The sequence below is a fragment of the Sorghum bicolor genome, chromosome 9 (assembly GCF_000003195.3).
Source record: "Sorghum bicolor cultivar BTx623 chromosome 9, Sorghum_bicolor_NCBIv3, whole genome shotgun sequence".
Taxonomy (NCBI): Eukaryota; Viridiplantae; Streptophyta; class Magnoliopsida; order Poales; family Poaceae; genus Sorghum; species Sorghum bicolor.
In genome coordinates, this window is record NC_012878.2 from 57,470,731 (window position 1) to 57,482,393 (window position 11,663).

The 11,663-nt window shown below is 44.7% G+C and overlaps 2 protein-coding genes across 2 annotated transcripts; one reads left to right on the forward strand and one right to left on the reverse strand.

The window, feature by feature from the left end:
• LOC8063619 (sugar transporter ERD6-like 4) lies at window positions 3,026–7,562 on the forward strand. The gene is made up of 17 exons (XM_002440227.2): window positions 3,026–3,442; window positions 3,537–3,626; window positions 4,031–4,090; window positions 4,192–4,257; window positions 4,504–4,569; window positions 4,668–4,743; window positions 4,953–5,017; window positions 5,106–5,198; window positions 5,360–5,440; window positions 5,530–5,614; window positions 5,983–6,029; window positions 6,114–6,176; window positions 6,258–6,317; window positions 6,493–6,558; window positions 6,645–6,704; window positions 6,875–6,989; window positions 7,083–7,562. Exons 1-17 carry the CDS (start codon window positions 3,143–3,145, stop codon window positions 7,193–7,195), a joined length of 1,506 nt encoding a protein of 501 aa, XP_002440272.1. The 5' UTR covers window positions 3,026–3,142; the 3' UTR covers window positions 7,196–7,562.
• On the reverse strand, window positions 8,678–9,995 carry LOC8063620 (GATA transcription factor 15). Its single transcript, XM_002441488.2, has 2 exons — window positions 9,301–9,995; window positions 8,678–9,135 (listed from the first exon to the last, which is right to left on the reverse strand). The coding sequence occupies exons 1-2, from the start codon at window positions 9,676–9,678 to the stop codon at window positions 8,824–8,826; spliced, it is 690 nt and encodes a 229-aa protein (XP_002441533.1). The 5' UTR covers window positions 9,679–9,995; the 3' UTR covers window positions 8,678–8,823.

Genomic DNA, 11,663 nt, shown 5'->3' on the forward strand with positions numbered 1-11,663 from the left:
TCTCCTTGGCTGCTATCGTGGTATGTCTGAGGTATGTTTCTTCAGAAAAACTGGCTATAAATGCATGATCTATGCCAAAATAATGACTGGTGCAACTATATATATTCAGGCTTTCGTCATTACCTTCTCGTTTGGTATGGATGCCATTCCATGGTTCATGATGTCTGAGGTACACTACTTGGTTGCATATACTTGATATAAAGCTTGTACAAGTCCTCTATATGTCTCCTCCTAATTTTGGTATCTCACCGAAGAGAAGTATTTGCATAAGCAAGAGTCTAAAGCTACAACTCAGGCACGAATGTAAGAGATATCTGAAGGCATAATTCAAACTCTCTGCATTTTTCAGATCCTCCGGGTTAGCATCAAGAGTCTCGGCCGAAGCATCGCAACACTGGCCAAGGCTGATATCCTTCAAGTTTCACTGAAGCATTCAGTGTCAGCTGCAGTGATTCTTCAAGTTTTTCTCTTAGAATGGCAACGGTGGGTATCTGTGTTGATACGACAGAATTGCTGTGACAATATCGACGTGTAAATGCTGGAGCAAAGAGCAGCGACTCTTATCATATTGCTGTCTTCTTGCCTCTAGTGATGCAAGATCAACTGTGCATTGTCAAAGTATGTAAAATTGGGTCCTTGGGCACTAACTGACCAATTCCAACTTCCCAAGCAAGTTTGTGAGGCCTCCTCCTTACTTCCTCCATGCATTTTCTTTTACAACACGCATATTAAAGATTCAAAAAAAAGATAAAAGATAGTTTATATCCGGCTTCATCTACAAAAGGTAGAATCAGGCCTATCATTACAAAGTTCGAACACACGATCAGTCCGATATTCCAAAGCTTACACAATTTACTTTGGAAAGAAAGAAACAAGGTCTAAAGTTTAGACTAAGAGAGACCAATAAACTTATTCGACAGTCAGCCACTTGAACTAAAGAAATGTAAGGCTGGCGACTCAAGATGATGTCCAGCAAAAATCAGCTGATCCCGTATATCATCACGCCGCTGTAGTTTTGCCCATTGGCGTAGCCAATGTGTTCCCCGGAAGAGTATCTGCAAAAAAAAATTTCGGTCTACACTTGTCAAAAACCACTTCGTTTCGTGTTATCTAAAGTGTCCAACATAAAGCCGATGCTACAGTTAATAACAATGAATTATGTAAGTTATCACCCAACTTAGACCAGTGAACAAATAAATCATCTATGGTAAGAGGAGGTGATATTCCAAACATTAAATGTACAACACACCACAAAAATTTGGCATAAAACATTCCAAAAAGAGGTGATGAATAGTCTCTGGAGAGTGACAGAGGTTGCATCTTGTATCACCATTCCAATTACGTCGAGCAAGATTATCTTTTGTTAAAATCATACCTCTTTTTAGTTACCACAAAAAGATCTTTATTTTTGTGGGAACCTTGAGCTGTTATATATCTTGTGGCACTCTGAACCCTCATTGTTAATCAACGTAGCATACATAGAACTAACTGAGAATCTACCTGATGAATGTAAAGACCAAACAAAAACATCCCTTTCTCCCTGTAAATTCACGTCTTATAAAGAAGCAACAATTCTATGCCAATCCTTTAGGTTTCTCCCCGCTAAATTACGGCGGAAGGAGATGTTTAAAGGGACGGATGTAAGAACACTTGGCACTTAGTCTTGTTTTCTTCTCATAATATTGAATAATGATGGGAATTTATCTTTGAGTGGTTTGAAATCATTAACCAACAATTTACCCAATATTTTTTAATTGTTATAATACAAATTCGATGCGGTTGGATTTGTAATTAAACAAACTATCCAACTATCATAAAACTTGTAAGTATTAAATTATAAAATAAATAAATCATGTTTTGTTTTATATAAAGGAATAGACCGGCAGTTAGGCCTATGCTTGCTTTTTGGAGCTGTGGGTTACCAGTTTTCACTCTATACATACGGTGTATGCCAACCAAACGGCGTTGAGCTAACACTAACAGCTACAAGTAGCAGAAGCAAAAATAATAATATAAAAGAGCCCTCACCCGTAGGTCATGTTGATCAGATTTGGATCGCATCGCTGTCGGTGAGATGTCCGGTGTTGCTGTTGTTGCATCCCGATCAGAACTGTGGCTGTGGGTGTAGAAAATCCGGCATGCAACACGTGTTTCCGTTCCAGCATACAATCAAGGGAACAACCAACCCGGTAGTCTTCCGTCAGGGAGAGGGAGGGAGACATTTTATTAGCTGTACCGTCCGCGACCACGAGGCACATGAGGCCTTGTTTACGTGAAAAAGATTTTGGATTTTTCTAGGGTAGCACTTTCATTTGTTTATGGTAAATATTATTTAATTATAGACTAACTAAGATTAAAAGTTTCGTCTCGCGATTTACAGTTTAAACTGTGCAATTAGTTTTTATTTTCGTTAAAATTTAATACTTCATACATGTGTCAAAAGATTCGATGTGACCGGAAATCTTAAAAACTGTGCAATTAGTTTTTAGTTTTTAGAGTGAACAAAACAAGGCCTGAGTACACGACGGACAACGGTCAGAAGAATAGAAACGAGAAAGAAACACTGGCTTTTTCTTAAATGGTGGTAGTAGCTTATTGTCCCATACGAATCTGACGTGGCTGCGAGCAGCTGCTCGCCCACCAGCTAATCCCAGCGACATGCGTGGGCTCTTCGGACAAGGACTTCAATACAGATACAGAGTTGCAGCCCAGTCTCGGTGATTTTGAAAGAAGATGGGGAAATTTTCCCCCCTGAAAATGACTTTAGAGCATGCTTGGGAGTAGAATTGGTTAAGGACACTGTGGCCTACTATGACAAAAATATCGACAAACGGCAAAAACAACACGGCCAACATTTATCCGTTCAAAGATGAACGTGTGCATGATGAGCTGAAAGTCATGTCCAGCTCAGCTGAGGGAAAGAGCAAACACTTTTGGGACCCTGACGGGTGGGGACCCTGACCGAGACCTGCCTGGCACGACGATTCGACGACAGCCGCACTCCCACCAACGGAACGAGGTGGGTCTCGCTCCTCTCGTCGCCTCTCCTGGCATTCGCGTCCCACTCCCACCTAGAGCAAAAGGAAACAAATCAAATCTCGCCGCGAGCTGGGCGGCGAGCGAGCGCGCGCGGCGCGGCGCCATGGCGAGCAACAGGGCATCCGGCAGCGAGTACGAGAGCGGCAGCGACCACGACGGCGCGCTGCAGAAGCCGCTGCTGCCCAACAGCGGGAGCTGGTACCGGATGGGGATGGGGTCGCGCCAGTCCAGCCTCAACGCCGCCGGCACCTCCTCCATGGCCGTCCTGCGCGAGTCCCACGTCTCCGCCTTCCTCTGCACGCTCATCGTCGCGCTCGGCCCCATCCAGTTCGGCTTCACCGGCGGCTACTCCTCCCCGACGCAGGCCAGCATCATCCGGGACCTCAACCTCTCCATCTCCGAGGCACGCCCCTCCCTCTGCCTCTGACTTTCTACTACGTTTCTCGCTCATTCTGGTTTCTTCTTGTCTAATACTAATTGACCGCGCCGCCGCGCAGTTCTCGGTGTTCGGCTCGCTCTCCAACGTGGGCGCCATGGTCGGGGCGATCGCCAGCGGGCAGATGGCCGAGTACATGGGCCGCAAAGGGGTGAGAAACAACTCTGCTCCTTTTATTTATTCCTTTTTCTTCTTTGTTTGCATTCTGCTCGGCGAGTTGGGAGTAGTATGCGCTACCTGCTGATTGAAAATTAAAGCGCGCTAGTTTTCTGTCGGTTGACGCCTGTTCCGAATTTGTTGTGCAGCTTCGCTAAATCGGATTATGACCTTAGTTTTTGTGCTCAAATAAATTCGTTAGATATCTTTGCCATTGACATGGTCATCATCAATCATACAGTTGGGCAGAAAAGACGTGACTGATATATATTGTACCAAAGTCCTGTGTTTATTTACAGTTACTTTGACTGAAGGTGTTTTCATCAATTGAAGAGATGTTCTGCGCTGAAGTTGTACTCTTTTTCACTAACAGTAACTGGCTTGCTAACTGTTTTGCAGTCGTTGATGATTGCAGCGATTCCGAACGTCATTGGTTGGCTTGCAATCTCCTTTGCAAAAGTATGGCACACTATTGTGTTTCCTTTGTTTATTTCAACATTTTGCTTGACATATGACAACATTAGGCTTGAGCTTGATGACTGTTGGTGTCTGCTTTACAGGACTCTTCATTTCTGTATATGGGACGCTTACTTGAAGGATTTGGTGTCGGTATCATTTCCTATGTGGTTAGTATAATAAAACTCCATCCCTGATTATTTTCTGCATAGGAGATTTATGGCTTGAGAGTTAGGGTACTTGTGGTGTTTAGGCTGTACAAATGAGAAAAAAAGAACAAAATCAACTGAGATATCAACATTTTTGAGATGAAGTGATCTATCCCTATGGAGTTATTTTTATTGGCAAAACAACCACAATGGAAGCATGGACCGGTTGTAACAATTAATTTTGATCTGCGAATTTCGTGGCACCAGGTACCAGTATACATAGCAGAGATATCTCCTCAGAACATGAGAGGGGCTCTAGGTTCTGTGAACCAGGTTTGCTTATACTCACAAGCATCTTATCTATTTGTGAGGTTGAGGTAAACACTTGGCTTGTTTATGCGGAACTTATTGTGCACTTGTTCATTCTACAGTTGTCTGTAACCCTTGGTATCATGTTTGCCTATTTGCTCGGCTTATTTGTTCCTTGGAGGCTTCTTGCAGTAATAGGTAATGTGGCTATACACTGATACACTAATGGGTCTGCTGTTTTTATTGCTGTTAGTTTGCACTTCAATTCTGATATTTCAGCTCGCATGATCAGCAGCAGCAAATGATTTGAAAAAAATATATTGAATTCTATATATTAGGCAAATATTTTTGTTTTGACCCTATCTGAGATAACCTTTTTCCTAAAACGTGTAATGCCATACTTGTAGGAACCTTGCCCTGCATAGTGTTGATACCTGGCCTATTCTTCATTCCGGAATCTCCAAGATGGCTGGTAAATACATGCACAAGTGGGATAATGAACTCTGAATCATCGTGTCAATCAAATTTCCAATGGACGTTTCTTCCACTTATATTTCTAGGCAAAGATGAATATGATGGATGATTGTGAGACTTCTCTACAAGTTCTGAGGGGATTCGATGCTGACATCACTGCAGAAGTGAATGATATAAAGGTAAGCACTTCCTTTTATTCTTAGACTGACTGAATATGATGTATGTGAACAATCTACCCTTTGAGTATCATTATTTCTTTAACATTGAGCACGTGGCTCTATGTACTTCATTATTAAGAAATCAGTGGGATTAACTTTTAGCTTTTCTCCCCATTATGCAGAGAGCAGTAACATCAGCAAACAGAAGGACTACAATCCATTTTCAGGAGTTGAACCAAAAGAAATACCGAACACCCCTAATTGTAACTTAACATTATCTGCTTATCTTATACCTAGTCAGTATTCACATTTTGTAATTGGCAGTTTGTGACAATGCCACAACTTTTTGCAGATAGGAATTGGTCTACTTGTGCTGCAACAGCTAAGTGGAATAAATGGTATACTGTTTTATGCAAGTAGCATCTTCAAAGCTGCAGGTAACCTGTGCACTTGTCCACTGGATTGTGATTTTTATTACAAGTTGCGCATATAAGTTTTAGGCAAGAAATTTTGAATATCTTGCAAATTTAATTGGGGCATTAGAGGGAAGTGTTTGCTAGATAACCAACATAAGTATCTTATTGGCAATATGGAATATAGTGGCCTTATTGTTCCTAATGCATTATAACATGTTCAGAAAAGCTAACAAGTGTATACCCTTATAAGTGGTAACATGGTTTAACATTTTCCTGCCTTGGTGAATGATGACTTTTCATTGTTTATATCATTGCCAAAGCACCGTGTCTCTATCTTTGCCTACAACATTGCTAGTTTTAGCTTTTAATTTAACAATCAAGTTCTTCAGGTCTCAAGGACAGTGACTTGGACACATTTGCACTTGGAGCTATTCAGGCATGTGAATAATAACTAAGACTGACTTCATCTAGTCTCTCTGTATTTTATTTTAATCTTCTTACCCTTCCATGATTCCATCAGGTTCTTGCCACTGTTGTTACAACCATGTTCTTGGACAGAGCTGGTCGACGAATCCTCCTTATTGTAACTAACTTCTGCTTCCCTCTAGTGCTATTATCTGGTAGGTTTTCTGTAGCTTAGTTTAATTTCTACTTCAAATTGCAGATTTCTTCTGCTGGGATGACTATAAGCCTTCTTGTAGTTGCTATTGTATTTTACATCAAGGTATGATTCAGGTTCCTTTGCAATAAGATTCTGATGAGAAGATAGTAGTTCTTCTGAACACTTTGCATTACTGCAGTACATGGTTTATGGACACTTTGATATGCAGTTGTTGCAGGGTCTCCCGTCTGATTTCACTGATGTATTTTTCTTTCTTGTCATGGTTTATTTGTTTCAGGATAATCTTTCACATGACTCTGACTTGTATAACATCTTAAGTATGGTGTCCTTGGTTGGTGTCGTGGTAAGTCAGTCAATTACATTTCATCTGAACATTTGTTTTAGTTGTGGAATGTGTGCCGTGATTTTGTGCTCAAATACTTCGTTCAGGCCTATGTCATTGCCTTCTCCTTCGGTATGGGTGCCATTCCTTGGATCATAATGTCCGAGGTAAAGTACCTTAAAGCATAGCGAATACATCTCATTAGATGTCTCTCTCTCTTTCGGTTTTCACTGAAGAGCACTGTTCATATCCATAATTCCATAATTTTAGAGCAAGTGCTCTTAGGCACAGTCTGTAAGCAATCTGAAGGCTGATTTCAAAACTTTGCTTTTTGTAGATCCTCCCAGTTAGCATCAAGAGTCTTGCAGGAAGCTTTGCGACCCTTGCCAACTGGTTGACATCCTTTGGAATAACAATGACAGCCAACTTGCTGATCAGCTGGAGTGCTGGAGGTCCGTATGGGTTTGTGCTTATCTCGTGTAGAGTAGGATCATATGTGAACTATCAGACCTTACACAGGTTACCTTTGTTTCCAAATTGTACAGGTACGTTTGCCTCCTACATGATTGTGAGTGCCTTCACTCTCGTGTTTGTAATCATTTGGGTGCCAGAGACGAAGGGAAGAACCCTCGAGGAGATACAATGGTCATTCCGCTGAGCTCCAGCGTCTTCAAGATACGAAATGGTTCTTCACGTTTTGTTGCTTTAGATAGTTTTAATATGGTTATTCATCTGCAATGGTTCTTCAAGTTTTTTGTCGCTTTAGATGGAGAACATTGATTCACGTAATCAGTGTTCTTGGCTATTCTTTCGCAGCTCAAATCACTCGATGAAGGCCACACATTCTTTCTGTTCGTAAAAGGTCTTGTACATGAAATTGTATACATTGTTGTTTTAACTTTACCCCAATAGGCCTGTAAATGCTTGTGCAGTAACTTATATTACTTCTCTTCCCTTCAACATTGTAAGATAAACGACAGTTGCCAAAATAAAATCTAAACCTTGATTCCAGTATTCAATTGAAATACGGGCATGTCTGTGTATTGTTCTTGAGCAATCAAATTCTCTAGCACATTTCTTGAAGTCTGCCTGCTTTTGAAATTTTTCCAGTTAATAGTCCCATTAGTACTGCTGCTAACGACCTTGTTATGACAAGGTTCGGTCAGTTTAAACAGGAAGCAACTCTAGTTAGAAAACCGTACACTGAACTAATTCCAAAAGGAGGTCACCAAATGCTTACAGGCACCAATGCATCGACCTCCTGTGCTGTTACCTGCACTTTTGACTGGAACAAGATTTGAAAAATGAATGTTGAAAATAATGTGAAGATCTTCATATGCCAATTTGCCGGTCAAGCAAAAGTGCAAAACATTGCAAGACAAATCCGTTGGTATCCCTAAAGGAAAACATTGCAAGGCGAGGAGTTAGGTTTGACACCCTCTGTCCTATACTCCTATGTGCCACAGATTTGATGAAGATATGGACAACTTATTTCTCAAATGCAATGCGGCTATGTTGGCTGCTTCTGGATTTGGATGAGGTTATGGAGATACTATATTAGAGAAAAATTGGGAGTTCGACAGGGATAAACAGAAAACTATTCTCCTACTATAGTGCTGGACTACTCGTGGTCAAACTCAAAATGGGCATGGTTCGGATCAGTGGAGCGGTTCACTGAACTGATCCATAAAATGGAACCAAATGGGCTCCAACGGTATAACTTAGCTCTAATCATTTAAGCATTTGGCTATATTATTGACCTTGCTCTTAGGGGTCCCCAAATGGCCAAATGCATGCAGTCAAGCAGAGGAGGTGATGATTGATCGTTGGTGGAGTGAGTGACCTCACACTAGCAAAAGTGGGCAAACATCATCTGTGGACAACGGCCTTCTATATCCAGTTATCCACTCGCCTTTTGGATGAGATGGTGATGATTACTGAACGAGTGAAAAGTAGTGTTAGCTAAATCACCTGTCAAATCTACTAGTACTCCAATAAAGAATATAATACGGAGTACTCCGTACTACTCCATCCAAAAAGACTGTCATTGTATGAATCTAGCTAGACAAGTGCTGTCCAGATTCATATTCATACCAGTACTATTTTGGAATGTAGGGAGGACACAATTTGGCACGCGAGCTTCTTCCAAACTTGCACGTTGATGGTCGGTCTAGCAGTACAATGCAACTTTTGTGGGGATCTGATTCTGATCTCATTGCTGGTAACAAAATCACTACTACGTAACGTACTACTACTCTCTCTTCTCAGTAGCCTAGCCTAGTGCTGCTAGTAATACTGGAACAAAGTGTGCCTCTCCGGGACGGCGAACGCCGGCGAGGAGGGCACGACGTTGAGCATCCACGACAGGCAGGGCCCGTCCGCGTCGACGACGCCGTCACCACCGTACATCCCGTAGGACGCCACTGACTTCCCGTAGCATCCCCACTGCTGCTGTTGCTGCTGCTGCGGCGGTCGAGCGTAGCCGCCGCACGCGTACAGCCAGCCCCCGCTGTCCTGTGTCGCCGGCGCTGGCGCCACCGCCGCCGCGGCGCGCCGCTCCTCTTTCTTGTACCGTATCCCGCAGGCGTTGCACAGCGACTGCAACAGAAACGAGCAGGGGAACGTGAGACCAGACCAGCCCGCATGACAGGCATGCATGCATGGCAATGGATGGCATATTGGCATGACAGGCCAACAGGACGAACTGTGCGCCACGCCCACGCGAAAAGAAAGAAAAATGTGGGGTCGTGTCAACACACACACCTTGGGTCCCCGCGGGCCGTTCCGCCAGAGCGGCGTCGACGCGGTGTCGCAGTTGGCGCACCGCCGGGGCGGCGAGCCTTCTTGTTGTTGTTGGAGTGGCTCCTCGACCAAGACGGCGGCACCGCCACCGCCACCGCCCGCACGCGCGTGGACAACGCCGGCGGCCTCGGCCCGGCGCGTGGACGGCGTGGCGAGCGACAGCGTGCAGTCGACCGGGCCGCCGTCCTCCGCGTGGTAGTAGTAGCACTGCTCCGGCGGCAACGCCATGGGCATGGGGAACAGCAGCGAGAAGGCCGGCGCCGACGCCGCGCACCTGCCGCCGCAGCCTCCGGCGTAGCGCGGCCCGCACGCGCACGGCGGAACCTCCTGCTGCAGCATCGATCCCCTGCTCACAGACACAGGCTTGAACGACGACGAGTCGACGACGGACCAACACGCACGGCCGGGGCTGGGCTAGTCGCAGTGGTTGGTCGGCGACTCGGCGTGGCGTGGTGTATATATATATATATATATATCGGGATATGAATTGGATCGTAGCGCCCGGGCAGTGTGCAGCAGCAGGGAGGTGATCGAGGGGCTGTCGGTTCTTGGCAGCAGCCGGCTGGGAGCTCGCGGCGGCCAACAGCTCCGTGTGCGCACGCACACAGTGCACAGCACGGTGCCAGCAGTACGGCGGCGATCTCGAGCCGAGCGGGCGGTGGCAACGAAGCAGCTGCAGCGGTTGGCTGGCTCCGGTGGTTTTTATACGGACGACGGCGCGTGAGGGAGGAGGCGGGGGCGCTGGATTTGGTGGCGCGACACCGGCACGGGAAGCGAAGCGATGCGATGCGGTGTTCAGTGGCGCGTGTGCCCGCGCGCATGTCTGCCCGCGTGTCTGCCGGCCTCCACTCCACTGGGCTCTGCAGACTGCAGGTTGCAGGCAGGCGGCAGTGCGGGCGGTCAAGGGTCAAAAGGGCGGCCACGTGAAACGGGGAGCAGTCTCCCAGGCGTTCGCGCTCTCGACGGCCGGCAAATAAAAGCCTGGGGACGCGGGCGCGCGGCGGGAGCTGTGCTTGGACTGGACTGGACTGGACTGGAGGTGGTCGGAGCAGTAGAATCGCCCGTCGCCGATCACGAGGCGCACAGTCCGATCTGTTCCTCCCCCTCCTCCTCCTCCTCTGCATCAACTACATGTGGATCCGTGTGACCACTGACGAACACCGAGCGTATATTCGTGGCTGCTTTCGACAGTACCATACTATCTCGAAATGAAATAGCAGAGAGCCCGAGAGCATGCTCAATGACAATGAGGGACGAGCAATAGCGAAATGAAATGCCTGTGAATAATCCATGAGGCCTAATTTGAAAACTCCAATCCCTTCTAGATCTCAGAGTTTTCTCCTTTTTTTTTAGCTGGATAGATAATCCATGGAAATATCATTTTAATTAAATATAAGGGATTCTAGGTGGACAAAACACTTTTGCATTAACTAGTTGAATGAATTTGGTAGATATTTATTTTTAGTTTGGTAGATATTATATTTGTATTTGTTATTTTTCGCTAACCACTATGAATCATGTTGATGATAGCATTTGATTTAATTAAGAAATAAAGTAAGCGCACATACGTCTTTAGTGTTCTCTTAATACCGTTCCAAAATTTTAAAATGCACCGTACTAGGAGAGGGGACAAAGGAACCGTTACTTACGACAGTCTCAATGGGAGTTTTAAGTGAGTTTCATTTGCATTAAATGAGTTATCACATGGGCATTTATGATGATATGACAGTATATTTAAGAATAAAGAGAAGAAAAGGTTTCATCTACAGATAAAACTCAATTGGCACGAGTATAATCATGGAATTATATATGAAACTATGGACTGATTTGTTGTAAGATAAAAATATTACTGAATGACTGACATATTCGGCAAATAAGCTCAAGCGAACGGACTTTAAGAGTGAGAGTTTCATCTAAGTTTTATTTCATTATATGTAACATGATAGTCAATAGCATAAAACTACCTAGAGACTAGCCAGTCTTGACCATTTTTTTTATCGATAATAACACACAACGTAGAACGGATTCACGGATACCGCACGTCTTTCCTGGTGTGCGAGGGCATGCATGCACAGCGGATATATATGCCCCAGTCTCCAAAGGCCCAAACGGACGTTTGTGTCCTTGCTTTCCTTTGCAAAAAAAAAAAAAAAAACGAAGGGCACCGCACATGCCCCCGCGATTGGCTACACGCAGGGAGGTGCTGCTGCTGCACACCTCGGAGCCCTCCTGGCTGGGGCTATAAACGGAAAAGAGAATGGCCTGTTTAGATTGGCAATGAAAATTTGTTGGGTGTCACATCGAATATGTCGGAAGGATGTCGG

What these genes read in the sequence shown, in the direction of transcription:
- LOC8063619 (XM_002440227.2), top strand. Translation starts at nt 3,143, where the DNA reads ATGGCGAGCAACAGGGCATCCGGCAGCGAGTACGAGAGCGGCAGCGAC. An exon ending in CAGAAGTGAATGATATAAAG is followed by an intron (nt 5,199 to 5,359) that starts GTAAGCACTTCC and finishes CCCATTATGCAG; the next exon opens with AGAGCAGTAACATCAGCAAA. An exon ending in TGTCCTTGGTTGGTGTCGTG is followed by an intron (nt 6,559 to 6,644) that starts GTAAGTCAGTCA and finishes TACTTCGTTCAG; the next exon opens with GCCTATGTCATTGCCTTCTC.
- LOC8063620 (XM_002441488.2), bottom strand. Translation starts at nt 9,678, where the DNA reads ATGCTGCAGCAGGAGGTTCCGCCGTGCGCGTGCGGGCCGCGCTACGCC. An exon ending in ACGGCCCGCGGGGACCCAAG is followed by an intron (nt 9,136 to 9,300) that starts GTGTGTGTGTTG and finishes TTTCTGTTGCAG; the next exon opens with TCGCTGTGCAACGCCTGCGG.